At 39.2% G+C, this 27,458-nt stretch overlaps 1 protein-coding gene across 1 annotated transcript in view; it reads right to left on the reverse strand.

Moving 5' to 3' along the window:
• LOC126298298 (OTU domain-containing protein 5-B-like) overlaps positions 1-27,458 on the reverse strand; it is a 216,554-nt gene that overhangs the window by 81,925 nt on the left and 107,171 nt on the right. The window contains exon 2 of the mRNA XM_049989595.1: positions 3,366-3,494. Within this exon, the coding sequence (XP_049845552.1) occupies positions 3,366-3,491 (126 nt within the window). The 5' untranslated portion in view covers positions 3,492-3,494. The remainder of the gene's footprint in view (positions 1-3,365; positions 3,495-27,458) is intronic.

A 27,458-nucleotide genomic window follows, 5' to 3' on the forward strand; every position in this document is an offset into this window, starting at 1 on the left:
TATCCATATCTGCCAACTTACAGATATTTTCATTTAGCGATGTCGTCTTAGGAGAAAGATCGTCTGCCTTGTTGTTTGCATCTTCTCCAACCGCAGTTGCTCACTAACTTTTTGTCTTTTAGGTTTAAAGACGTCACTAATTTTTGTAGAGGCATACATAACTATTAAACTCTTGTGTCCACTCACGGTCACAGTGTGTAAATAAACACTACGAACAAACCGAAACAATGCTGTTGGTTCTGAGCAGAACAGCTGAACTGCAAGCGACTGACATACATAGAGTGACTAAGTAATATTACTGAATGACAATTCCGAAAGTGCCTGTTGGAGTGTGTGTTTGCCTTGAAAAAGACATAGACATGACCTGTCTGAATCATGGACTACAAAGACTGAATTCACAAACAGACACGCAGATATGCAATTATAACTTGAGAACCACTTATGTGATTTACATGTTTCTTTGTTTAACTCACAGATATAGGCATTTACTATCTATCAGTATATATTTAGCTACTTTAGGTAGCACAAGAAATAAGCTGTGGCTATAATTGTAAGTCAAGTCGCAAGAAAGTGGGCTGCCGTCGTGCTCTCTTGCAGTATGCTGCTTAAACTATTAGAGCAAAATTATTTGCTTTAGTAACGAATTGTAGACCTCAAAAACAACCACGAAAAGTTGGCGGGAGGATGTGTTCGTCTTTCAGAGTTGAGTCACAATCACACTTTTTCTACTTTGTAGGTGCTGAAACAGGCGACTTCAGAAGACAAAAAAAAATCATCATTATCGTTCAACCACAATCTTTCATTTAGGTACATCTTTTTGAGCTCTACAATCTGGTACTACATAACTTGATGTAGTTCTTATGGACTATGTAACGTATTTCACAAGAGCACACAGGTGGAAAAACATTTTTACTTCATATAACTGATGAAATTTAAATGGCTGAACAGACTTTCATAAATATAGCTAGGAACCATCCCGATTAAACCAGCTTAAAAAAAAAAGCTTTAAAATCTGAACTTTCGTTTGAGAACTATGTTGGGGCAGACTGACTGACGGAGTTACCAGTCAAACATATGCACCTCCATTCTGCATTGGGAGTTCAAATTTGCCCCCTGTGGGAGCGTCAACCATGTTCTAACAACAGTGTGGGCAGATAAAGTGCCGTGGACAAAAGCGACGTATCAGCTCGAAAGGCTGGCAACTGTTAGTCATTCATGTTCCACACGCACATTTGATTAGTAGCTATGACATAAATTACGACAAGGAATAAAATGATTTCGTAAAAACACAAACACACACACACACACACACACACACACACACACACACACACACACACACACACACACACACACCATCTCCAAAGTGTCCCATTAGCCAACTTGGATAAAAAGTCAGCAAGTTCATTCACTGAGATACCAACGTGATCAGGGCATGGTCAAGGTTGTACAGGATATACTGAATAGTCAAAACCAATTAATGTCAAGGGTAGTACTGGTCAACAGCCTGAAGGCTACTCAAGGAGTCACTGCCAATAAAGAATGACTCAAGAGCAATAAAAGCGGCTGAGGGCTTGAGCAATGGCCACCAATTCTAAATCTGTTCAGCAGGGAACGTAGTAGGCAAAACCATAGAGATGTCAGGGTACACCACATCTCATTCCAGAAATGTGTCAAACACACCCAGGAACAGGTGACAGAAAACCACAGGTTCTATTGAGTATTTTGGTCCAAAGGAGACGTCAAGGCTAATCCAAGAATGAATGTGTATTGCATAGCTGAGCAGCAGTTTTTAGCACCTGATCTGCAGGGGAGGTGCACCAGTCTCCTGAAGTAGGCTGTTCACAGGGCTGGTCCGAAAGGCTCCTGTCACAAGTCTGACTGCACAATGGTGTATCAGGTCAGCATCTGCACTGCTGAAGACAATGTGGTGCCACATGCCAGGCTCCCATAATCAAGATGCAATCAGACTTTTGTAGAGATGAAAAAGTATAGTGTGGCCTTCACACCACTGTGCAGTTACGATTAATAGAAGGACAACTATCTATGAAAACAGTAACTTCTTTAATTAAAAAAAAGAAAAAGAAAAAGAGTGAGACGTAATCTGTTAGTGAATTCTATTTAATTTTCGTTCTAAGTAGAAAGGTGTTTAGTTGTGAAAGACTTAATATTTCCATAGTAACTAAATTTGCTATGGACCATATAGATATTTCATGTCAGATAGGAATTTGTTTGAAAAGTAATATTAAACCTATGTCCAATTTAAGCTTCTACAGTGAATATTAATAGAAACGTTATTGAGACCATTTACTTTTACCAAGTCCTCAAGGCAATAGTGTGTTTTGTTATCAGTTATATTGACATAAATAGTTTGTTCTAATCTGTTACCTCCAACCTTAACGTGAACATACTGCATTCAGGTGCCAGAGTTCATTGCACTCGTGTGGCAAATTATAGGTTCTGTTTGTCCGTTAAAGTTACTCATACCTATTTTCTTGAACAAGAATGTCAATCATTCTCTTGCCTAATTAGGCTGGCAACATTTTCCTTTATCCTTTGAACAGTGTGGATAGGTTAAATATTGTTCAACACTGTTTAAATATTTACGTACTTCTGATTTTCATTTCCGATAAGCCACCTCCATTAGGTATATCACGGTCAACACAACTAAAATCATTTCAGAGGGTAACTCTGCACTGCTTATTCATACTATAATTACTTGAATAAAAATAATTTCATGATACGAACTTCCTCCAGCTTTGAGGTTATGGTATAGTAGTAGCGGACAGTAGTGTTATAAACTACCAAGTCAATCCCAAAAAGGGGACTATATAATCAATAATGAAAGTTGCGTAAGTCCGGAGGGTAAGGAAGCTAGTGTCCAAAACTCAGACCAGATTCAAGCACAAAAGCACAATCTCCACCAAGAAGACCATCTAGCAGAAAGGTAGGGAGGGGGGGGGGGGGGGGGGGGGAGAACAGGAGAAATGGCCCCAGCTCTTGTAGTACTACCTTCCTTTCCATGTTGCAAGTCTATGTCTTGGCCAAGCATGTAGTCACAATAGTGATGTGAGCCCCCTGGAGCAGAACTACTTTTCTTGCTCCCCTTTTTAACTCACAGGCATTTGACCTTTATTGCCCAAAGGACTGTAATATTCTTTGCAGTTGCTTGGCATCTGAACCATCACAGACCTGACCATCTTGTTTGGGGTGCAGAGTGATACACAATACACCAGGGAACAGGTAATCTTTGTAGGAGGTCACAAAACTTTTCAATGGTCACACACTCCACAGCCAGCAAGTTGACTGTACTTATATCACCACCACCACCACCACCACCACCAACAACAACAACAACAACCTACCTGTTCTGAAACTGCTCTAAATAAACAAGATCCATCTCTTGCTGTGTGCTTGCGATAAAATCCATGTGACTCCAGCCACTGGTCCATTGGATCAGAATTCTTTGCACAGAACTTACGACGTGCCATGATCTGCAATAAAATAGACTGGATGTTATTTCGTATAGGGTAAGTTGAGGAAATGTATTTTTAATCCCATCCCTCTTCCCTTCTACTGCCCCCTGATACACTAAGCTACCAAGCAATGGAAAATGGCATTCTATCAATACTCTCAAAAAGAAACTGACAAATCTTCTGTCCTTAAACCATCTCTAACAACACACACAAACCACTGCAGGATGTCAGTGCTCTGTATTTTTCTGTAAAACAGATGCAGTGGCATATCAGCTCTTAAAATAATTTTGCCCCCAACAAGGACACTGGTGTCGCCCAGTCAGTCCATTTTCCACAACACTGGCATGGTTGTTCCAGGGACCAGTCTAACACTCAGGGCGAATCATTCCTGATTAAAAACCAACTTACCTGTTTACAGGAAACTATCCCACTGTTCTATGATTCATGTCTAGTGCATGACACACTACATTCTCCAGGCCACACAACACCTTTGTTCAGCAGAAATCCATTTGATGAAACATTGAGAATAAATTCTAAAAGGTGACTACACACATTCTGATGGAAGATTTGTGATACAAGTGGCTGGCATGAGATCTATAGCCAGTGCAAGTGGGACACTATTGGACACTTGAGGTAAGAAAGATTCTGGTCTGCATTGTAAAACACGGCTGATCCTGCCCACAAGGCAGTTTATTGTATACCGCCTCCTGAAATCATCTTCAAAGCCGAGAGATTATGCTAGGAAGCCCTTTCCATAGGAGCAGGATTTCCTGTGGATAAGTTAATAACAAGGTAATTCTTCCCAAGAATAATTCCCTGCACAGTGGCAGTATTTCAGTTGTTGTGCTCTTCAGTCCAGAGACTGGTTTGATGCAGCTCTCCACGCTACTGTATCCTGTGCAAGCTTCTTCACCTCCCAGTACCTACTGAAGCCTACATCCTTCTGAATCTGCTTAGTGTATTCAACTCTTGGTCTCCCTCTATGGTTTTTGCCCTCCACGCTGCCCTCCAGAACTAAATTGGTGATCCCCTGATGCCTCATAATATGCCCTACCAACCGATCCCTCCTAGTCAAGTTGTGCCATAAATGTCTCCTCTCTCCAATTCTATTGCATCCCTCCTCATTAGTTATGTGATCTACCCATCTAGTCTTCAGCATTCTTCTGTAGCACCACATTTCGGAAGCTTCTATTCTCTTCTTGTCCAAACTATTTATAGTCCATGTTTCACTTCCGGAAATACATGGCTACACTCCATACAAATACTTTCAGAAACAACTTCCTGACACATAAATCTATACTTGATGTTAACAAATTTCTCTTCTTGAGAAACGCTTTCCTTGCCATTGCCAGTCTACATTTTATATCCTCTCTACTTCGATCATCATCAGTTATTTTGCTTCCCAAGTAGCAAAACTCCTTTACTGCTTTAAGTGTCTCATTTCCTAATCTAATTCCCTCAGCATCACCCGACTTAATTTGACTACATTCCATTATCTTCGTTTTGCTTTTGTTGATGTTCATCTTATATCCTCCTTTCAAGACACTGTCCATTCCGTTCAACTGCTCTTCCAGGTCCTTTGCTGTCTCTGACGGAATTACAATGTCATCAGTGAACCTCAACGTTTTTATTTCTTCTCCATGGATTTTAATACCTACTGCAAATTTTTCTTTTGTTTCCTTTACTGCTTGCTCAATATACAGATTGAATAACATCGGGGAGAGGCTACAACCCTGTCTCACTCACTTCCCAACAACTGCTTCACTTTCGTGCCCCCTTGACTCCTGTAACTGACACCTGGTTTCTGTACAAATTTCAAATATCCTTTCGCTCCCTGTATTTTACCCCTGACACCTTCAGAATTTGAAAGAGTATTCCAGTCAACATTGTCACATTTGATCTTCATCTACCTCCTCTTCCATTTCCATAATATTGTCCTCAAGAACATCACCCTTGTATAGATCCTCTATATACTCCTTCCACCTTTCTGCTTTCCCTTCTTTGCTTAGAACTGGGTTTCCATCTAAGCTCTTGATATTCATGCAAGTGGTTCTCTTTTCTCCAAAGGTCTCTACTTTTCCTGTAGGCAGAATCCATCTTACCCCTAGCGATATGCACCTCTAAATCCTTACATTTTACCTCTAGCCATCCCTGCTTAGCTATTTTGCACTTCCTGTCGATCTCATTTTTGAGACGTTTGTATTCCTTTTTGCCTGCGTCATTTACTGCATTTTTATATTTTCTCCTTTCATCAATTAAATTTAATATCTCTTCTGTTACCCTAGGATTTCTATTAGACCTCATCTTTTTACCTACTTGATCCTCTGCTACCTTCACTATTTTGTCTCTCAAAGCTACCCATTCTTCTTCTACTGCATTTCTTTCCCCCATTCCTGTCAATTGTTCCCTTATGCTCTCCCTGAAAATCTCTACAACCTCTGATTCTTTCAGTTTATCCAGGTCCCATCTCCTTAAATTCCCACCTTTTTGCAGTTTCTTCAGTTTTAATCTACTGCTCATAACCAATAGATTGTGGTCAGAATCCACATCTGCTCCTGGGAATGTCTTATAATTTAAAACTTGGTTCTTTAATCTCTAGTATCTCCAGGCCCCTTCCATGTATTCAACCTTCTTTTATGATTCTTGAACCAATTGTTAGCCAGGATTACATTGTGTTCTGTGCTAAATTCTACCAGGCGGCTTCCTCTTTCATTTCTTACCCCCATTCCACGTTCACCTACTACGTTTCCTTCTCTTCCTTTTCCTGCTATCGAATTCCAGTCACCCATGACTATTATATTTTCATTTCCCTTCTCTATCTGAATAATTTCTTTTATTTCATCGCACATTTCTTCAATCTCTTCATCATCTGCAGAGCTAGTTGGCATATATACTTGTACTACTGTAGTAGGTGTGGGCTTCGTATCTATCTTGGCCACAATAATGCGTTCACTATGCTGTTTGTAGTAGCTTACCCGCATTCCTATTTTCCTATTCATTATTAAACCTACTCCTGCAGTACCCCTACTCGATTTTGTATTTATAACCCAGTAATCACCTGACCAAAAGTCTTGTTCCTCCTGCCACCGAACTTCACTAATTCCCACTATATCTAACTTTAACCTATCCATTTCCCTTTTTAAATTTTCTAACCTACCTGCCCGATTAAGGGATCTGACATTCCACACTCCGATCCGTAGAACGACAGTTTTCTTTCTCCTGATAACGACGTCGTCCTGAGTAGTCCCCACCCGGAGATCCAAGTGGGGGGCTATTTTACCTTCGGAATATTCTACCCCAATAGAATGCCATCATCATTTAACCATACAGTAAAGCTGCATGCCCTCGGGAAAAATTACGGCTGTAGTTTCCCCTCGCTTTCAGCTGTCCGCAGTACCAGCACAGGAAGGCCATTTTGGTTAGTGTCAGAAGGCCAGATCAGTCAATCATCCAGACTGTTGCCCCTGTAACTACTGAAAAGGCCTCTCAACAGATATCCTTCTATTGTAATTGCACCTACGGTACGCCTATCTGTATTGCTGAGGCACGCAAGCCTCCCCACCAACGGCAAGGTTCATGGTTCATGGATAAAAAACTGATCAGAAGGCTGAGGAAGCTTATTTCATCAAAATACAATGGGAATACGTGGAACAAACATAGCATTTAAGGCCAATCTCTGCTAGCACATTTGGCAAAAAGTCTGTAACAGACAACTTTAACAACAAATATGTTTGTGAACAACTCCTTCAAAGACTGACAGTTACTTTCCACTAAAACACTGAAAGCAAACATGCAGCATTAAATAAACAATCAGTTTAGGTAACTAATGGCATTATAATATCATGCAGGAGAAAACACGAGCTGTATCTCAACATGAAAGAGTGTCACACCAGTTACAGAATTTTGCTGCAGACAATACTCCAAACTGCTGAAGAATGTCATCAGACATGCTAAATGAATTCAATATACCGTGGTAAGAGAGATCTCTCTGTTTTAATTTTTTCCTATTGTCAGTTATAAATTAAGTATCAGGGCAGAAGGTGGGCACTCAACATACAACTTTTGTGAGGAAGAATTAACTGAACTATGGGAGTTCAGAACAATATTACATGACCACTTCATTTCAATAGTTAGAAAGCTGAACCAAAATTTTACTGGCGCAAGGTGTATACCCGAGTTCCAAGCCAATTATGCCATATGGAGCTACAAGGAAAGAAATCTGCATGAAGATTTTACATACATACATACATACATACATACATTACACATCATCATGAAATGTCGTATTCATGATCTGTGGAACAAGGATTTATGTATGTATGTATGTGTCACTTTAACATAAGTTTTCTTTACACAAAATTTTAATTTTTCTTTTTATTTTATTTAATTTTATTTACAGATACTACTTCATATATAAGAATTCATGTATTGATTAGGAGGAGTTGTCATTCAGAAATTATTTTAATTTGTTTTTAAATGTTGGTTGGCTATCTGTCAGACTTTTAATACTACATGGCAAACGACTGGAGATTTTTGTGGCAGCATAATTCACTCTTTTCTGTGCCAAAGTGAATCCAGAATAGTGAAGATCACAATTTCTTCTAGTGTTGCAGCTATGCACTTTGCTGTTATTTTTGAATTGAGATGGGTTCTCAATGACAAATTTCATTAGTGAATATATGTATTGTGAAGGTACTGTGAATATCCAGAGTTCCTTAATAAATGTCTGCAAGGTGACCTTGGGCCGGCTCCAACTATTATTCTGATTACACACTTTCGTGTAATGAATATTTTCTCTCTTAATGGCGAATTGCCCCAAAATACGATGCCATATGAAAACAGTGAATGAAAATAGGCAAAGTAGGCTAATTCACACACACGCGCACACACACACACACACACACACACACACTCACACTCACACTCACACTCACACTCACACTCTGTTCCAAGAGTTCCGGAACCTGAACAGAAAATTGGAACAGAGAACATCATTTCCACCCTTTTTACTGCTCATGAAAAACGCACACTGCATGCTGTACCACCATACAGAAAGACCTTCAGAGGTAGTGGTCCAGATTGCTGTACACACCAGTACCTCTAATACCCAGTAGCATATCCTCTTGCAATCATGCGTGCCTGTATTCACTGTGGCATACTATCCACAATTTCATCAAGGAACTGTTGGTCCAGATTGTCCCACTGCTGAACAGTGATTCAGTGTAGATCCCTCAGCATGGTTGGTGGGTCACGTCATCCATCAACAGCCCTTTCAATCTATCCCAGGCATGTCAGATAGGGTTCATGTCTGGAGAACATGCTGGCCACTCTAGTCGAGTGATATTGCTATCCTGAAGGAAGTCATTCACAAGATGTGCATGAATTGGACGCGGATTGTCATCCATGAAGACAAATGCTTCACCAATAAGCCGCCGATATGTTTGCACTATTGGTCGGAGGATGGCATTCATGTATCGTACAGCCATTATGTCACCTTTCATGACAACCAGCAGTGTACGTAGGCCCCACATAATGCCACCCCAAAACAGCAGAGAACCTCCACCTTGCTGCACTCACTGGACAGCGTGTCTAAGGCGTTCGGCCTGACCGGGTTGCCTCCAGACACGTCTCCGACGATTGTCAGGTTAAAGGCACATGCAACACTTATCAGTGAAGATAATGTGATGCCAGTCCTGAGTGGTCCATTCAGCACATTGTTGGGCCCATCTGTACTGCGCTGCATGGTGTCACAGTTGCAAAGATGGACCTCACCATGGTCGTCGGTAGTGAAGTTGCGCATCATGCAGCCTATTGCGCACAGTTTGAGTCATAACACGATGTCCTGTGGCTGCACTAAAAGCATTATTCAACATTGTGGTGTTGCTGTCAGGGTTCCTCCAACCCATAATCCGTAGGTAGCAGTCATCCACTGCAGTAGTAGCCTTTGGGCGGCCTGAGCGAGGTGTGTCATCGATAGTTCCTGTCTCTCTGTATCTCCCATGTCCGGACAACATCGCTTTGGTTCACTCAGACGCCTGGACACTTCTGTTGTTGAGAGACCTTCTTGGCACAAAGTACAATGTGGATGCAATTGAACCGCGGTACTGACAATATAGGCATGGTCAAACTGCAGGCAACACGAGCCATGTACCTCCTTCTAGTGGAATGACTGGAACTGATTGGCTGTCGGATCCCATCCGTCATAGGCGCAGCTGATGCATGGTTGTTTACATCTTTGCGCATGTTTAATGGCATCTCTGAACAGTCAAAGGGACTGTGTCTGTGATACAATATCCACAGTCAACGTCTATCTTCAGGAGGTTTAGGAATCGGGATGATGCAAAACTTTTTTTGATGTGTATATTAAGAACAATAAGGGACTGAAGACTTAACCCTGTGGGACACTATTGTTGATACCTCTCAGTTAGAAGACTCTGCTGATTTTTGCAGACTATCTGTACTGTTAACTTCAACCTTCTGCATTCTTCCAGTTAAGTATGAATTAAACCATTTGTGCAGTGTCCCACTCATATCACAATACTTAAGCTTATCTAGAAGAATTTCATGATTCACACAATCAAAAGCCTTTGAGAGGTTACAAAATATTCGAATGGGCTATGTTCGGTTATTCAATGCATTTAATATTTTATCCGTTAAAGCATATATAGCATTTTCTGTTGGAAAGCCTTCCTGAAAACCAAATTTACGTTTTGTTAGTATTTCATTTTTACAAATATGTTATACTAATCTTGGATACATTACTTTTTCAAGAATTTTGGATAAAGCTGTTGGAAGTGAGACTGGGCAGTAGTAGTTAACATCAGACCTATCCTCTTTCTCATGCAATGATTTAACAATAGGATATTGCAGTCTATCTGGAAAGATATCCTGTTTCAGTGAGCTACTACATGTGTGGCTGAGAATCCTACTTATCTATTGGGAGCAAGCTTTTAGTACTATGTTCGACATGACATCAATTCCATGTGAGCATTTACTTTTGAGTAAATTTATTATTTTCCTAATTTCATTAGGAGAGGTGGGTTGAATTTCACTTTTATCAAATTCAATAGGTACTGCCTCTTCCATTTACTGCCTTGCTTTTCTAATGAATAGCTGGATCATATTTTCTCTACAACACTTACATTATTATTAAAAATGTTTTCTTATTCTGGCTTCTTGTTGAACTTTTCATTGTGTTTGATAGAAACACACTCTTTCTGTGTTCTCAGTTGTCCTGTTTCCCTTTTAACAATATTCAAAATTGTTTTAATTTTATTAAGAGATGTGCTCATCTGAGACCTAATGCACATACTTCTAGTCTTTGTAATAACATTTCTTAATACAGTGCAGCAGTTTTTATATGTTTCACTGTTTCTGTGTCAGTAGTCCTCCTAGCTCCAAGATTCATTTCCCTCTTTTGTTTACAAGATTTTTTATCCCTTTAGTAAGCCATGGCTTTTTACATGGTTTCGTAGAATTATATTTCACTGTATTCTTAGGGAAACAGTTTTCAAATATACTCACAAAGATATCGTGAAATAGGTTAAATTTTAAATTAGCATCATGTTCCCTGTACACCTCATCCCAGTCTAATAGTTGAAAGCTTTCCCTAAAATTTTTGAATTGTTAAAATGTTAATTGAATGCACTATTTTTGGAGGACTGTTTTGCATTACTGTATGGAGCTATATCATATACTGTAACTGGCTGTGCATCATTATCAGATAGACCATTCTTAAATGGAAAAGTTTTTATTTGATTAAATTTATCTTGGTCTATTAAAACATTATCTATCAGTGTGCTGCTTTCCTGCACAACTCAAGTAGGAAAATCAATAACTGATGTCAAATTGAAAGAACCATGTAATACTTCAAGGTCAAGTTTTCTATTTAACTCTTTTAGAAAATCTACATTGAAATCCCCACAAACAATTTGCTTTCCTTTGTCTGATAGATAGCACAACAAAGAATCCAAGTTTTTTTTCAAAAATAGTTCAAAATTTCCCAATGGGGACCTATACACAGCTATAATATAAAAGTGCCATTATTTAGTTTAAGCTCACCACTCCATTGCATAAAAAGGGGGATACGTCAGATGTTAGCAACTATCGCCCAATCTCTCTTCTGACAGCTCTACCAAAATTTTTGCGAAAGTAATGTATTCAAGAGTAGCCTCCCATATTTGTAAAAATAAAGTACTAAAAAATGTCAGTTTGGTTTTCAGAAAGGCTTTTCAACAGAAAATGCTATATACGCTTTCACTGATCAAATATTAAATGCTCTGAATAACCGGACATCACCCATTGGTATTTTTTGTGATCTCTCAAAGGCCTTTGACTGTGTAAATCATGGAATTCTTTTAGATAAGCTAAATCATTATGGTTTGAGGGGGGCAGTGCGCAAATGGTTTAATTCATACTTAACTGGAAGAATGCAGAAAGTTTAAATAAGTGGTTCATGTAATGTTAAAACAACAGCTGATTCCTCAAACTGGGGGGGGGGGGGGGGGGGGGGGTAATCATGTACGGGGTCCCACAGGGTTCGGTCTTCGGTCCTTTACTGTTCTTAATATACATTAATGACTTACCATTCCACATTGATGAAGATGCAAAGTTAGTTCTTTTTGCTGATGATACAAGTATAGTAATAACATCCAAAAACCAAGAACTAAGTGATGTAATTGTAAATGATGTTTTTCACAAAATTATTAAGTGGTTCTCAGCAAACGGACTCTCTTTAAATTTTGATAGAACACAGTATATACAGTTCCGTACAGTAAATGGCACAACTCCAGTAATAAATATAGACTTTGAACAGAAGTCTGCAGCTAAGGTAGAATTTTCAAAAATTTTAGGTGTGTCCATAGATGAGAGGTTAAACTGGAAGCAACACATTGATGGCCCAAAAAATAACAAACAAGGAGTTATTTATGAGGGTCTATTTTTTTCCTATAGTTGGATATCAAACTACTAGCCTCATAAAGAGCAAGAACACTTACAAATGTTTCCTTAATTTTTTTTATGAATTTTTGAAATTTGAAAATTTTCAGTTATTGTAAAGTTTGGGGTTAGTTATCTTAGGTGGGACTGAATATAAAAATATGATTTTTGCACAGTTTGTACACCTATATGATAGAAATGTACTGTAAAAATTTCAACACTGATATCTGACTGTGAACAAAGATAAGAATTTTTGAACATGACGAGACAATTCACATTACTCTACAGCTGATCTTATGGCTGTTGCCTATTCATGTGTGATATTGGCAGGATATAAACAATTATGATTGAAGTAAGGTACTGAATTACATACAAAAAGTGGAAACATCACTGAAATTAAGAATTATATTATTCTGACATACTTAAAATAAATATTTTCAATTAACATCCTTTGAGATGCAACTGTTCCTAAACCCGGTGGTGAATGTTAAGAACACCTACTTCTTCAGACAGCTTCTGTGACACAGAATACAACCTCCCAGTTGCTGTGGTAAGTTCAAGCACTGAAAGTTTCCTTAAAACATTTTTCCACTGGTATCCAAGCTTAGTCACTAGTAGATTTCTTGGATGATGATGGACCAGAAGGGTAGTAAAAGTGCACAAAAACCATCATTATTTTCCAATCTTATTCTTTCAATTTCTGCAAGCCACAACTGTCCATCATACACGCATGCCACTATGTCATTCAACATTAAAGACATATGTAATTACACTGACACAATAATCCTCATAAATTTTGGTTTCTGATGTTGCATAGCATCGAATTAAGTTTTCTGCAATGCTGAGGAACTTGTGGAAATGTCTTGTTCCTTTTATTGCTATACAGTTTTCAAATCTGGTTTGAAGTGTTGTTTTCATATGCAAAACCACTTCTTTCTTTATCAAAAAATAGGTAATGCCTTTAATATTATCCTCGCAAAAGACATGTGTGTCCTGTACTGTGAGAATTTCATCTGTGGTTGGTCTTTGTGGGCTGGCTTTACTTCACATTTCGTTATACCTCCTACTCCATCACATGTATTTTTACCGTGGCAAGAGACAAAAAAAGTACCATTCAGCATCCAACACAAAGTCTACTTTGTGGTTTCACAGATTTTAAAAATTCTTTTTGTTCTTCTACTGACTACCACTTCCATCTGAAAAGCATATCAGCTTTTCTACCTTGGGAAAATTTTCTTTTATGCAATTTATTACGAACTTTTGAAACACATGTACAGCCAAAGTGTTATTGTAGTGTATATTTATTGGTCCTGTGAATCACACACTGTACAGAGGTACATAATGATATAGGAAAAGTCAAATAATTTGCAATAAAGTTTAACAGAAAAACTGTTGTATGGTTTTCCAGTATATAGCAATATAACTAAGACGGATGGTCGGGCATTGATAACAGCCGACATACAGGAATAACATTTCACAAATACACAAATAAATTTTACACGCACACATTTCATACTTTCGGCCTTGATTATACAAACACACACATGTATGCAATAGACCACATATAATACACAGATAAATCTACATGTACACATTTCTTATTTTGGCCTTAATTGCGTAAACTATTTAAATTTATGCCGATAAGCATACTGACAAAGTAGTATATCGTGCCGATAGGTTAGTGGCAATTTACCGGCTTCAGCATGAAGACTCTCGACAGGACTAGTATAGAATGCTCCGATTGCAAGACGTACCCCCGATGTTGTATAGAGTTGAGGCGGCATAAGATGGACGGCCATGCAGAGGAGTATACAAAGCTCCCATAATACAGCTTTGAGCGGATGATCAACCGATATAGGCGAAGTAGGATGGTTCAATCCGCTCCCCACGACGTACCGCTGAGAACACGGAGGACATTTAGGGAACAGGTACAATGGGCAGCCAAATATGACATGTGGAGACCAGCTAAGTTTCCTGTCAAATATAAGTCCTAAAAATTTTGCTGTCTCAATGAATGGGAGAGCAACGAGACCGAGTCGCAAGAACGGTGGGAGAAACTCTTTGTAGCACCAGAAGTTAATACAGACCGTCTTCTCAACAGAAAAACTGAAGACATTGACGACACTCTAGGCGTAAAGACGGTCAAGACAACGCTCCAGGAAACATGTATGCTGCGGGCTACAGTAGATGGTAAAATCGTCCACAAAAAGGGAGCCTGATACATCAGCTGGGAGGCAATCCATTATTGGATTGATCGCTATGGCGAAGAGAAAGACACTCAAAACTGAGCCCTATGACACCCCATTCTCCTGCCGAAAGGCGTCTGACAGGACAGAACCCACACGTACCCTGAACTTTCGATCCATTAAAAATGAACAAATAAGAAGAGGTAGGCGACCACGAAGGCCCCATGTATGCATGACGTGGGGAATGCCCGCCCTTCAACAGGTGTCTTAAGCCTTCTCCAAATCAAAGATAACAGCCACTGTCTGGCGCTTCCGCAAGAAGTTATTCATAATGAAGGTCAACAAGGTAACCAGATGGTCAATAGTAGAGCGGTGCCTACGAAATCCACATTGTACATTGGTAAGTAGGCGTCGAGATTCGAGCAGCCAAACCAAACGAGAGTTAACCATTCATTCCATCACCTTCCAGACAACTGGTAAGGGAAATGGGTCGATAACTGGAAAGCAAGTGCTTGCCCTTCCCTGGCTTAGGAATCAGGACAACAATAGATTCGCGCCAGCATGTGGGAACATGGCCCTCAATCCAGATGCGATTATGAGTATGAAGAAGAAAACCTTTACCCGCAGGTGAAAGGTTCTTCAGCATCTGAATATCAATAGAATCAGGCCCCGGAGTGGAGGACCATGACCGGGCAAGTGCATTTTCGAGTTCCTGCATGTTGAATGGGGCATTATAACTTTCATGATTCGAGCAGCGGAAGTTAGGTGGCCTTGTCTCCTCTGCCTGTTTTCGGGGGAGGAAGGCAGGGTGGTAATGAGCGAAGCTTGAAACCTCTGCGAAAAATCGCCCTAAGGCATTGGAGACATCCTCAGGGACCACAAGGACGCCATTTGCGACCGTCAAGCCAGAAACTGCTGAGTGGACCTTAGTGCCAGATAGCAGGCTACCCCAGACAACCGAAGAGGGAGTAAAACTGTTGAAGGAGCTTGTGAAAGCAGCCCAGCTGGCTTTCTTGCTTTCTTTAATAACATTACGACACTGTGCACGTAATCTTTTATAATTATTACAATTCGCTATCGTAGGGTGGCGTTTAAAGGTACGTAAAGTGTAAAGGGGAGGGGGGAGGGGGGAGGGGGGGAGAGGCTGTCTGGTATGTTGCCAGTACCAGAGGAGGAAAATTTCGATTTTAGCTCCACTATTGTTTTTAGCATTTCCTGTTCATCTGTTGGGTATAGGAAGAGATACTTGTTACTAGGGACAGTTTTAATCTGATTTGCAGTGACAGCATATTGAAAGTTTTGCTTCATCAGAAACTCAGCTGCCTCAGAGAAATACAAGTTAAAATTATTTGCTATCTGCTGGGAATCAGATATTACAGAAGTGTTTTCGTTCAGTTTGATATTATGGTATTCTCTCCATTTTACTCCTGTTTCATGCCTTACAGTGTCCCATTTGGCTTTCACTTTATTTTGTGCATTTTCTATGAAGGAACTATTTGCCATTCTTTTTTGCTTCTTTTATGACTTTAGTTAAAATCTTTTTGCAATTCTTAAAATAGGATTCAAATTTTGGGGATGTGGTGTGCTGTCTAGATATTTCATGAAGTAATCTCGTTTTCTTCACAGATATTTGTATCCCTGTTGGGACCCCATTTTATTTTCAGATCCTTTTTGTGACTGTCTTTTTATGGAGTGGAAAGCAAAGTTCAAAATAATAGTTAAAACTATTTAGGATTTTGTTGAACTTATCATTTGTACTTTTACATTCATAGATGTCTTCCCAAGTTTCTTTACACAGATTGTTAAGGAAATGTTGTATATTCTGGTCATTATACTTCCTAGATGTAGTAGCTAGACATTCAGCTGAACTAAACGGTTTTCCTAATCTTATACTAATTTCTTGGGCTGTGTGGTCCCCAAAGCATGTATTGTGGGTTTGTGTTTTATGTTTCAAGGACACGTTTGTAAATATTTGATCAAAGATTGTGGCTGAGGTTTCTGTTATGTGTGTTGGCGTTTCTATAGCAGCCTTTAAATTGAAAGTTGCTAAGAGGTTCAGTAAAGCAGTTTTTGATTGGACTCACATGCAAAGTCAATGTTGAAATCCCCATATATATATATATATATATATATATATATATATATATATATATATATATATATATATATTGTGTGGGTGTGTGTGTGTGTGTGTGTGTGTGTGTGTGTGTGTGTGAGAGGATATTTTGAAGGTTCTTTAACATGGTGTTAATATTGCCAGTTGGCGCCCTGTATAGACAAATTATAGCAATTTTTTCATCCGTGATTTCAATTCCATTTACCTCAATATCTTTCTCTGTGGATAATTTTTCTACATACGGCATACATTTAAAAATTATGCTATTTTTAACATAAATGCAACTACCACTATGTTTATACAATTTCCGACAAAAATAACTACCCAATACAAAATTTGGAAAGCATAGCATACGAAGTTTCTCTTTGTCAAGCCAATGTTCAGTAAAACATAATACAGAGGTGTTTTTCCTGACACTTTCCAACAAACTTTGAAATTCGTTTACTTTGTTGGATAGTGATTGTACATTTTGATGAAATACCGTCAGGTTTGGAGTTAAACACGAGTTCTGAAACTTACTATCCTTAGTACTTATATTTATATTGGAATTTCTGCCTGGAACACAATTTTTATTTTCAATTTTCACATTTGAATTTTTACCCCCTCCACATGGTATCAGTTTTCCTTGTTCTCAATGATTTTACAGATGTCTAACAATTTTACTGAAATTCATTGAGCCTAGTCCGTTGAAATGCACGCCATCCTTTCCCAAGCAGTTATCACTTAAAAATTTGTTGGGGTCAACGAATATTGTGCCGAATTCGTCACACTCTTCCCTGATAGCACTGTTTATGTTGCTTATTTAATAACTGCTTACTGACCTTCTGTGCAGAATTCCACTTATAACCAGTCTTGAGTTTGTGTACAATGCTTTGGCTGAAAAAAAAAAAAAATGATGTGTCTCGTCTCACAATTTCTTCCTGACTGCTACTTTGTATTGAATTCGTCCCAAGTAGTCATTTAGAATGCAAATTGAAGAACAGAAAACTTCATCTTTCTCATTTTTAAAGTAGAGAATAAATGAATGCACTGTTGCTTGGTCACTGATCCAGTGGTACCCTTGTGTTGCATCCTGAATTGCAAATGTAAAATTTTCTGCAAAATCAGTTAGCACTATGCATTCAGTTTCAAGAATTTGTGCTTTTTTTGTCCTTCAAAAACTTACTTTGGATTTTAGAAACATAGTGGTGACTTCCGAGTTTTTGTAAGTCATCAATTAAAGATTTGAAATACCCTTCCTGAGATTTAACCACTGTTGTCATTTCTGTGCTGTCAGTTGTGACCCACTGTTTGAAGTTAATACTTTCTGGCATTTCCTTATTTTCGTGAAACAACATTACCAGGGCATTTATTTACACAAACTCATCATGCAGTCGGTGTCACAGACCATTAAATCTAGTAATTCTTTGTAGTTAAGATCACTACGTCTGCACCCACAATCATCAGTTTGACATTTTGATGATACAAACAAACACATATGGAGTGTGTCCCTGAGGATCCAGCCAAAATACACCACTTAGGGCGGAGGTCACAAAATCTTGACCTTCCAATTTTGCATTCAGGATGAGAATTTTTGAAAGCTACATGAAGTTCATTTACATTTGACAGCACTAGTCTTTCTACTTTGTTAATTTAACTCCATTTGTAACATTCTACTGTTTATCATCATCTTCAAAAAACTGCTGGATCTTTTTAATTGTTTCTTCATACCTACTCCTTTCTTTTTTCCTAAAACTGGAAGAAGAATGCCTTGCTCTTTCAGTAATTTTCGGGTTAGTTCAACCAAACAATGAGAAATGTTGAATCCATGAACTATTTCTTTTCTTGACCATGAGTGAGGGAGCAAACTTAAAATTTTAACTTTTTACTCTTTAAATGTCACTGAACATTGAATATTTGAGCTTAATAGAGAAATTAAGTGGCAGATGATGCTGGTTGTATGTTTTCTTCTTCTTTAGAAATAATGCTGGTATCTGAATTATTAAAGAATGATTCCACATCCATTCTAATTTTGTCTGAAATTCATTGTACCTTATTTTCAATAGCTGCTTTTCTTTTTCTGCTACGTCTAACTTAGAACAAGCAAAATCCAATATGCTAATAGCTTCCTCATTAGGAATATAAATGTCATTAACAAGGTTACACGATTCTGGTTCTGGATTCACAACAAATATTTTTGAGTAACATTTTTGGGCACAGAAAATTTCCAGGAATCACATTAAGTTTCACTTGGGAAGCTGTTCCACTCTCAGATAACAAGGGCAAATGTTCAAGTTTTATTTCATTCAAATCTTTAGTAATAGGCTTTTTATGAACTTTAAGTGGATCACAGCACTTTCTTCCAAAAATGTGGTTCTACTTCCGAATTATTTCTCCTCATGATACTCTCACTCTGATGTTACAGAAGAACTTACTCTAAACTTAAAGTTTGTCTAACTTCATCGAAGCCACTGAAATTTTTCAAGTTTTTTGAAACTGAACCATAAACTTTTTTGTGACACACTTAACTTGCTATCTGTCCAACAGAGCACTGTTCATCCATGTTATTGCATTCCAGTTAATTTGTCAAAATTAATCACAAATTAAACACAGAACAAAGCACATAACATTCTACACACTCTAAGTATGTACAGCCACTCTAACAGAGGTTTCAGAACAGACTGCCACACCCAGCAATAATGTACTACTTTATTGACAATAAACCTAAGCGTAAATGGGAATATTTATTACCTCAGAACAAACCCCTATTGTTAATATTGCATTATTAAAAATAAATACTCTTACACACACACACACACACACACACACACACACACACACACACACACACACACACACACAGAGAGAGAGAGAGAGAGAGAGAGAGAGAGAGAGAGAGAGAGAGAGAGAGAGAGAGAGAGAGAGAGAGAGAGAGAGATGATAGTGCCTGGGCCAAATATCTCATGAAATAATCATCAAATGAAAAAACTACAAAGAACGAAACTCGTCTAGCTTGAAGGGGGAAACCAGATGGCGCTATGGTTGGCCCACTAAATGACGTTCCCATAGGTCAGACGGATATCAACTGCAGTGCTTTAAATAGGAACTCCCACTTTTTTATTACATATTCGTGTAGTGCGTAAAGAAATATGAATGTTTTAGTTGGACCACTGTAAAAGTCACAAATGTATAAGTATGTGTCATCACGTAACATTCCACCAGTGCAGACAGTATTTGCTTCATGACACATTACCTGTGTTAAAATGGACCGTTTAACAATTGCAGAAAAGGTCGATATCGTGTTGGTGTTTGGCTATTGTGATCAAAATAGCCAACGGGCTTGTGGTATGTATGCTGCTTGGTATCCTGGATGACCTCATCCAAGTGTCCAGACCATTCGCCAGATAGTTACGTTATTTAAGGAAACAGGAAGTGTTCAGCCACATGTGAAATGTCAACCTGCAACAAATGATGATGCCCAAGTAGGTGTTTTGGCTGCTGTCACTGCTAATCTGCACATCAGTAGCAGACAAATTGCACGACAATTGGGAATCTCAAAAACAGTGGTGTTGAGAATGCCACATCAACATCGATTGCACCAGTACCATATTTCTATGCACCAGGAAATGCATGACAACGACTGAACGTCGTGTACACCTCTGCCACTGGGCACAAGAGAAATTATGGGACGATGACAGATTTAGCGATGAAGCATCATTCACAAACAGTGGTAATGTAAACTGGCATAATATGCACTATTGTGCAACAGAAAATCCACGATGGCTAAGACAAGTGGAACGTCAGCGACCTTGGCGGATTAATGTATGGAAGGAAGGACAATTGGCCCCCCCATTTCATCAATGGCAATCTAAATGGTGCAATGTATGCTGATTTCCTACGTAGTGTTATACCGATGTTACTACAAGATGTTTCACTGCACGACAGAATGGCGATGTACTTCCAACATGATGGATGTCCGGCACATATCTCGCGTGCAGTTGAGATGGTATTTAATAGCACATTTCATTACAGATGGATTGGTCGTCTAAGCAGTGGCCCACATGTTCACCAGATCTGATATCCCTGGATTTCTTTCTGTGGGGAAAGTTGAAGGATATTTGCTATCACAATCCACCGACAACGCCTGACAAAATGCGTCAACGCATTGTCAACAGCCTGTGTTCTCATAAATGATAAGTTCACAAAGGTACACGTATCACATTGGAATAACCGAAATAAAATGTTCAAACGTACCTATGTTCTGTATTTTAATTTAAAAAACCTACTTGTTACCAACTTTTCGTTTAAAATTGTGAGGCACATGTTTGTGACTATTACAGCGCCATCTATCACAAAGTGAAAAAAGTGGTCCGACTAAAACATTCATATTTCTTTACGTACTACATGAACACGAAATAAAAAATGGGAGTTCCTATTTAAAAAACGCAGTTGATATACGTTTGACGTATGGCAGAGCCATATAGCGGACCAACCATAGCGCCATCTGGTTTCCTCCGTCAAGCTAGACAAGTTTCGTTCTTTTTAATTTTTTCGTTTGACGCTTATTTCTTGAGATATTTGGCCTGGTCATGATCAATGGACCACCCTGTGGTGTGTTTATATATAATCACACCGACATGGAGTTGAATTTTATTACAATGAAACAATAAACCATTTAATCAGGCAACAGCTGTAAGATCAGTTGTACAGTAATGTGAATTATCTCCTCATTTTCAAGAATTCATATCTTTGTTCACAGTCAGATATATACGTTGTAATTTTTACAATACATTTCTATCATATAGGTGTACAAAATGTACAAAAATCATTTTTATTCAGTCCCACCTGAGATAACTAAACCCTGAACTTTACAAAAGATGAAAATTTTCAAATTTCAAAAATTCATAAAAAATTCAGGAAACATTTGTAAGCGTTCTTGCTCAATATGAGGCTAGTAGTGTACGATATCTAAATATAGGAAAAAATACACCCACATAAATCACTCCTTGTTTGTTATTTTTTGGGCCTAAAAGTGGATTTTTTTTTTAATTAGGAGGTCATTTTGACTTTTGTGTAATAGACAATGTTGTAGACGACACTTTTCTAAAAACAATCACGTCAATTGCAATTCTGTAACTTAACCCACTGCACAGATATTCAAATTCTCACTAATGTCTCCAGACTGAAAAATAGTCACGCACCTACAAATAAAACTGGCCACCATCCAGTAAAGGTGCAAGATAAATTATTTTAAAAAACTGTTTTGAACTTCTCAACTATAGTGCAATCCCACATTAAAAAAATTAAGATATTTAAAAATGGCCAAGCAACCATCAATGGGCCACTTCATATGCATTGTTTATGCTTATTTCTATCAATGTTATCGGACATTGATCTTAGTCTAAAAAAAAAGTACTCCCACAAGTTTCAGCCCCCCCCCACCCCCCCCCCCCCCCGCCCCCCCCAACTTAAAAATTTTGCTATTATCCCAGTCAGTTTACCCTTCCCTTTCCTACTGAGATGCAGGCCATGTCTTGTGAAGCCCCACCTACCAATACCAGCAACAGGAACCAAACCTATGCCTGACAAAGTAGCTGCCTGAAGTAGCTGATCTGGCTCCATATTGACCCTCCTGACAGAACTGTTCAATTGGAGTCAATCATAGCGCATGAAAACAACAACCAAGCCAATATTTGTGAAATTTGTTGCAGATGCTATTTTTACCAGGTCACACTCAATATTGTAGCCCTGATCCCTATCAATATTGTTTCTCCACTCCACCCACTACAAGAACACGATCCTGCTTTGTAAAACCCTTGCACAATGATCCTACATCCTCTACCACTTAGCCAAAGACATGCACTGGTGATATGAAGACAGTGGAGCAGAATGGAAAGATTGCTGCTGCCAGACTTGGATAGAGTTTTATCAGTAGTTGTTGTTGAGGTGAAGATTGAAATCAAAGCTCAGTTTCTGAAAGTATCTAAACAGCATAATTCCAGCATATTTCATGTGGGCAGAACATTTTTATTTGAAAATACAACCTCCATCCCCAAATATTGTAATATAATCTGTGTAAAATATCAGCTATCTACATTGCATCATTATTTTCAATGCAGTAGTACCTTAGTAAAATTATTGAACTACTCAAATACGTTCATGGATTAGATCCATCAAATCCAGTTGCCAATCTGCATGCTTAATCATCATGTGAGCACAGCTATAGATATGTTACTTCTGTAGAACAAATCTGGAGAAAAAGAGTTGCCACATTCAGGACAAAATATGATAGATTTAAGGAAGTATAAATAAATTTTGGTCAGAGCATATACATACATAAGCATGGAAAATTGAAGTAAAATTTCAGTCAGTGTACACAAGGCATTAGCAGGGAATTTTACGATATTAATCAAAACACCTTTAAGTCCTTTTGTCGAATTTAACAAAGAGTAAAAGATATCACACTTGCACTGAGATGTTTGTTCTTTTAAACAATTTTACCAGGAAGTGTTTATTTTACAGATTTTCTTAAAAAGAAAAAAAACTGTTCCTGTAAGAACTTATTACAACCAGTATATCATAACTTATTGTCCCCTGTAAACTTTGCAACTTCTCAAAAACAATTGATGATATTGTTATAGCCAAGTGTAACAAAATAATATTACAGGACCAGTAGTCAACCCCCTCCCCACTCATACGATGCCATACAATTAATTACAGCAAGTGGTAACATTGACCAGGAAACAAAATTTACTAAATCGGAATCCAAGATAGCAGTTAATAGCCAAGATCTGAGTGCTGTAATTTGTCAAACTTCTCAACGAAATGAAATGTTTAAAAATGCTAATGATATGAATAATAAAATGCAATACATTTATTAATAATTTTCTCCATCTATTTGAAAACTTTTCACTCTCAAAGTAATTAAGATTAGGTGAAAGTTGAATAGAAAACATGGGTTACTCCATTGGAGACAAGGAAGTGGGACAGGATCACTGTTCTTCATACACGTAAATGATTTGGCATGCCAGTGGGCAGCAATCTCCAAGTGTCTGCTGATCATGCTGTGGCGTACAGTAAGATGTCGAAGTTGAGTGATTGTAGAAAGATACAAGACAACTTAGATGAAATTTCTAGCTGGTTTGATGAATGGCAGCTAGCTCTAAATGAGGAAAAATGTAAGTTAATGCAGATGATTAGGAAGTACAAACCTGTAATGTTCAGGTACGGTATTACTAGTTTTCCGATTGACACGGTCAAGTTGTTCAAATATCTGGGCATAATATTCATCATTTGGATTTGCAGCTCCTTGTGTTTACAGTTAATATTGTGGTATGTAGGGTACGCCAGTTATGCAAAACACCAATTTTCTCCAAGTTCCCAAATATTTTGCAGCACCACTGTGCCATCAGTGGGTTTCCATTTTATTTAATCTGTAATGTGAACAGTTTTACTAAATGATTACAAATTTATGTGGATATTTAGTTCAAACAATAATGCATTTCTTTTTGTTAATACCTTTACACTTTGCTTGATTTTTCAGGACCACTTGTGTATTATTTATTACAGGTAGCTTGTCATCTGCAATCAAACGATGTTGATGAGAAATTTGGTTGGCAGTTAGCCTATCAACTAAACTTGAGTTAGTTTGTCACGATATTTCATGCCGATATTCATTTTTACTTAAGTTTTCATGAGGCAAGCTATTTTATTCTCACCATCATGGTGAGGTGTTGTGAAGCAAACGTCAATATAACACGTATTTTCACAAATAAGGTTGTAAAAGCACTTTGCACTTCACCAAAACACAGTGCAATTGTAGTTGTTGTGTGTCCCAGCCCAGTCAGTGTTCATTTGTTCACCAGTGACTTTGGCACCAAATTTGAATTTTGTTAAAAAGTTTATTTAATGTGTTAAATAGTGTGCCCTTGCAGAGTGTAGTGTATTCATTTAAACCTGTTTTTCTTCTGCTATTGCCTTGTGTACGCAGATGTTTTCCTCAATGGTCAGTTTGCTGTATAGGCTGTGGCTGGGTTTTAGTATTCTTAAGTCTGTTTCTATGGTAGTTGGGTGGTGATTGTGGGGTATTAGGCGGTCAGCAAATGTGCTATGGGAGGTGTTGCATTTTAAAGCTCTGAGGCGTGTTTTGTATTGTTCTGTGTGTGTGTGTGTGTGTGTGTGTGTGTGTGTGTGTGTGTGTGTGGAGGGGGGGGGGGTGCAGTGGCACTATTTTCATTTTTTTACTGTTTACATATTTTTTGATTTAACTTGTCTACCATATGGGTATCAACCATTTTCAACTGCTATTTGTTTTATTGTGTTTAGTTCTTGTGTGTAGTTCTGTTTGTTCATGGGTGTTCTGTTTTCTCTGTGGTGCATGAATCTGAAGTTAGTTTGCTAATTTATCAATGGGTTGGTTGGTTGGTTGAAGTGACCAAACAGAATGGTCATCAGTCCCTTGTTTCAAATGTGGTCCATTCAAACAGTTTGACATCTCAGAAAAGTCAGAACGATAAAAGGGAAAAGGCTAAAAAACGTAAAAGTGCAGTTGTCTCGTCAATGGTAAAAACAAGATGAGGGAAGTCAGCAAGAGAGCAACCCCAAGACTATGATAGAGGCAGGAAATTTCCCACCTACGAAGCAGTAGAGGCAAGACCACCTGCTATTTAAAAGTGTTCAACAGCTAGAATGTAAAAGTGCGTAAGGGAAAAAGGAGACTAACCAATTCTAAAAAGTGATAAAAACAGAATACAAGGGAAAGAAAAGAGGATCTTGGCCAGGAAGGGGAGTCGGGAATTTCTCGACACAGCTTACAGTGGGAGACACCCCAACCCTCGCCACCATGCCCCAACACCAGAGTGAGTTTAAAAAAACCTTACAACTGAGAATAAAAATCACTTTCATGGAGGAAACTGAGAACCAGTTCGACCATCCAGGAATCATCAGCCAATATTAAAGGTAAAGGGAGGGGAAGTCTGTATTTTGTACGCAGAGCAAAAAAGAAGGGGGCATTCCACCAAAATGTGGGCTAGTGACTGGAAGGCTCCACAACCACAAAGTAGGGGTGGCTCATTATGCAAAAGAAAACCATCGGTCAGAGTGGTATGGCCGATGCGGAGACGACACACGGTGGTCGAGTCCTTTCAGGAGAGGCGGAAGGAAGAACGCCACAGGACAGGTGTCATCTTAATCGCACAAAGTTTAGTAGACAGGGAGTTGGCATCCCAAGAGTTGGCCCATCATTGTGCGAAGTAGGATTTAACGTGAAGCTGTAAATCCACTGCATGAGGGGTTACAGAGAAAGTGGGTAAGTGACTACTCCCCCAGCCAAACGATCAGCAAGCTCATTACCTGGGATACCCACATGGCCAGGGACCCAAAGGAAGTCTACGGAACAAGCAGCACGGTGAAGATCAGCGAGACTGTCATGGATGGCAGAGACCAAGGGATGGTGGGAAAAAACACCGGTCAATAGCCAGAAGGCCACTCTGAATCCATACATAACAGAATGCGGTTGTGTTGGGATTGTTTAATAAATGTAAGGGACTGGGAAACTGCCATCAGTCCCACAGTAAACATCCCACATGTAGACGGCAGGAGATGATTTTCCGTGCCAACAGAGGACGTGAAGGCATATCCCACATGATCAACAAATTTAGAGCCATCAGTGTAAAAAACAACTGCATCCCGAAACTTCCACAAAATTCGGCAGAAGAAACAACAGAACACCATCGGGGGAATGGAATCTTTCGGACCTCGACAGAGATCCATCCGAATTCGGGGCTGAGGAACTAATCAGGATTGGGGAGGGGGGGGGGGGGGGGGAGCATGGGAGGCAAGACACAGAAGGAAGCTGAAAATCCCAGCGGAGAGCGGAGAGCGGAGAGAAGCAAGGCGGAGCCCAACCGGTAAACCTGCCCGAGGGCGGGAATCAGGTGGGTGACGTCCACGGTCTGGGAACATGATAGAATGGGAGAGGAATAGACAGCGATTGCATAAGGAACCAGAAGCTAGGACTGATGAACAGAAAAGGGGGGGGGGGGGACCCAGCTTCAACCAGTAGACTATCAACAGGGCTAGTAGGGAAGGCACCAGTGGCCAAACGGATACCACGATGGCGGACCGGATCCAGCAGGTGCAGTGTGGAAGGAGCAGCCAAGCCATAAACTTAACAACCATAGTCCAAGTGAGACAGCACTAAGGCCCGATAAAGGCAGAGAAGAATGGAGTGATCCACCCCCCAAGAGGTGTGGGCAAGGAAGCGAAGGACATTGAGTTTATGGAAACATCCTACCTTCAGAAGTCTTATATGAGGCAGCCAAGTGAGCTGGTTGTCAACAAGAAGACACAGGAAACAAAACTGTGGGACCACAGGTAATCGTTGTGCATTGAGATAGAGCTCTGGATCGGGGCGGATTGTAGCACAGTGACAGAAGTGGACCACCTGTGATTTTAAAGGAGAGAATTGAAACCCGTGTGCGAGGGTCCATGCAGAGGCACGCAAAACCTGAACGAATAGGAACTGGTAGATACATACTGGAAGTGGGCCCCGAAGGCCCACTGATAAAGTGTAAATAGGATGTGATATCGCCAAGCCATGTCATAGACCTTGTGAAGGTTGAAAATATTGCAACCAAATGGCGCACTGAGAAAAAGCCTGCCTAACTGCAGACTCCAAGCAAAGTAAATGATCAATGGCAGACAGTCCGTCTCTGAAGCCACACTGGTAAGGGGACAATTGAGCTGAGCAGACTAATTGGCTGA

This window comes from Schistocerca gregaria, chromosome X (genome assembly GCF_023897955.1).
Source record: "Schistocerca gregaria isolate iqSchGreg1 chromosome X, iqSchGreg1.2, whole genome shotgun sequence".
NCBI lineage: Eukaryota > Metazoa > Arthropoda > Insecta > Orthoptera > Acrididae > Schistocerca > Schistocerca gregaria.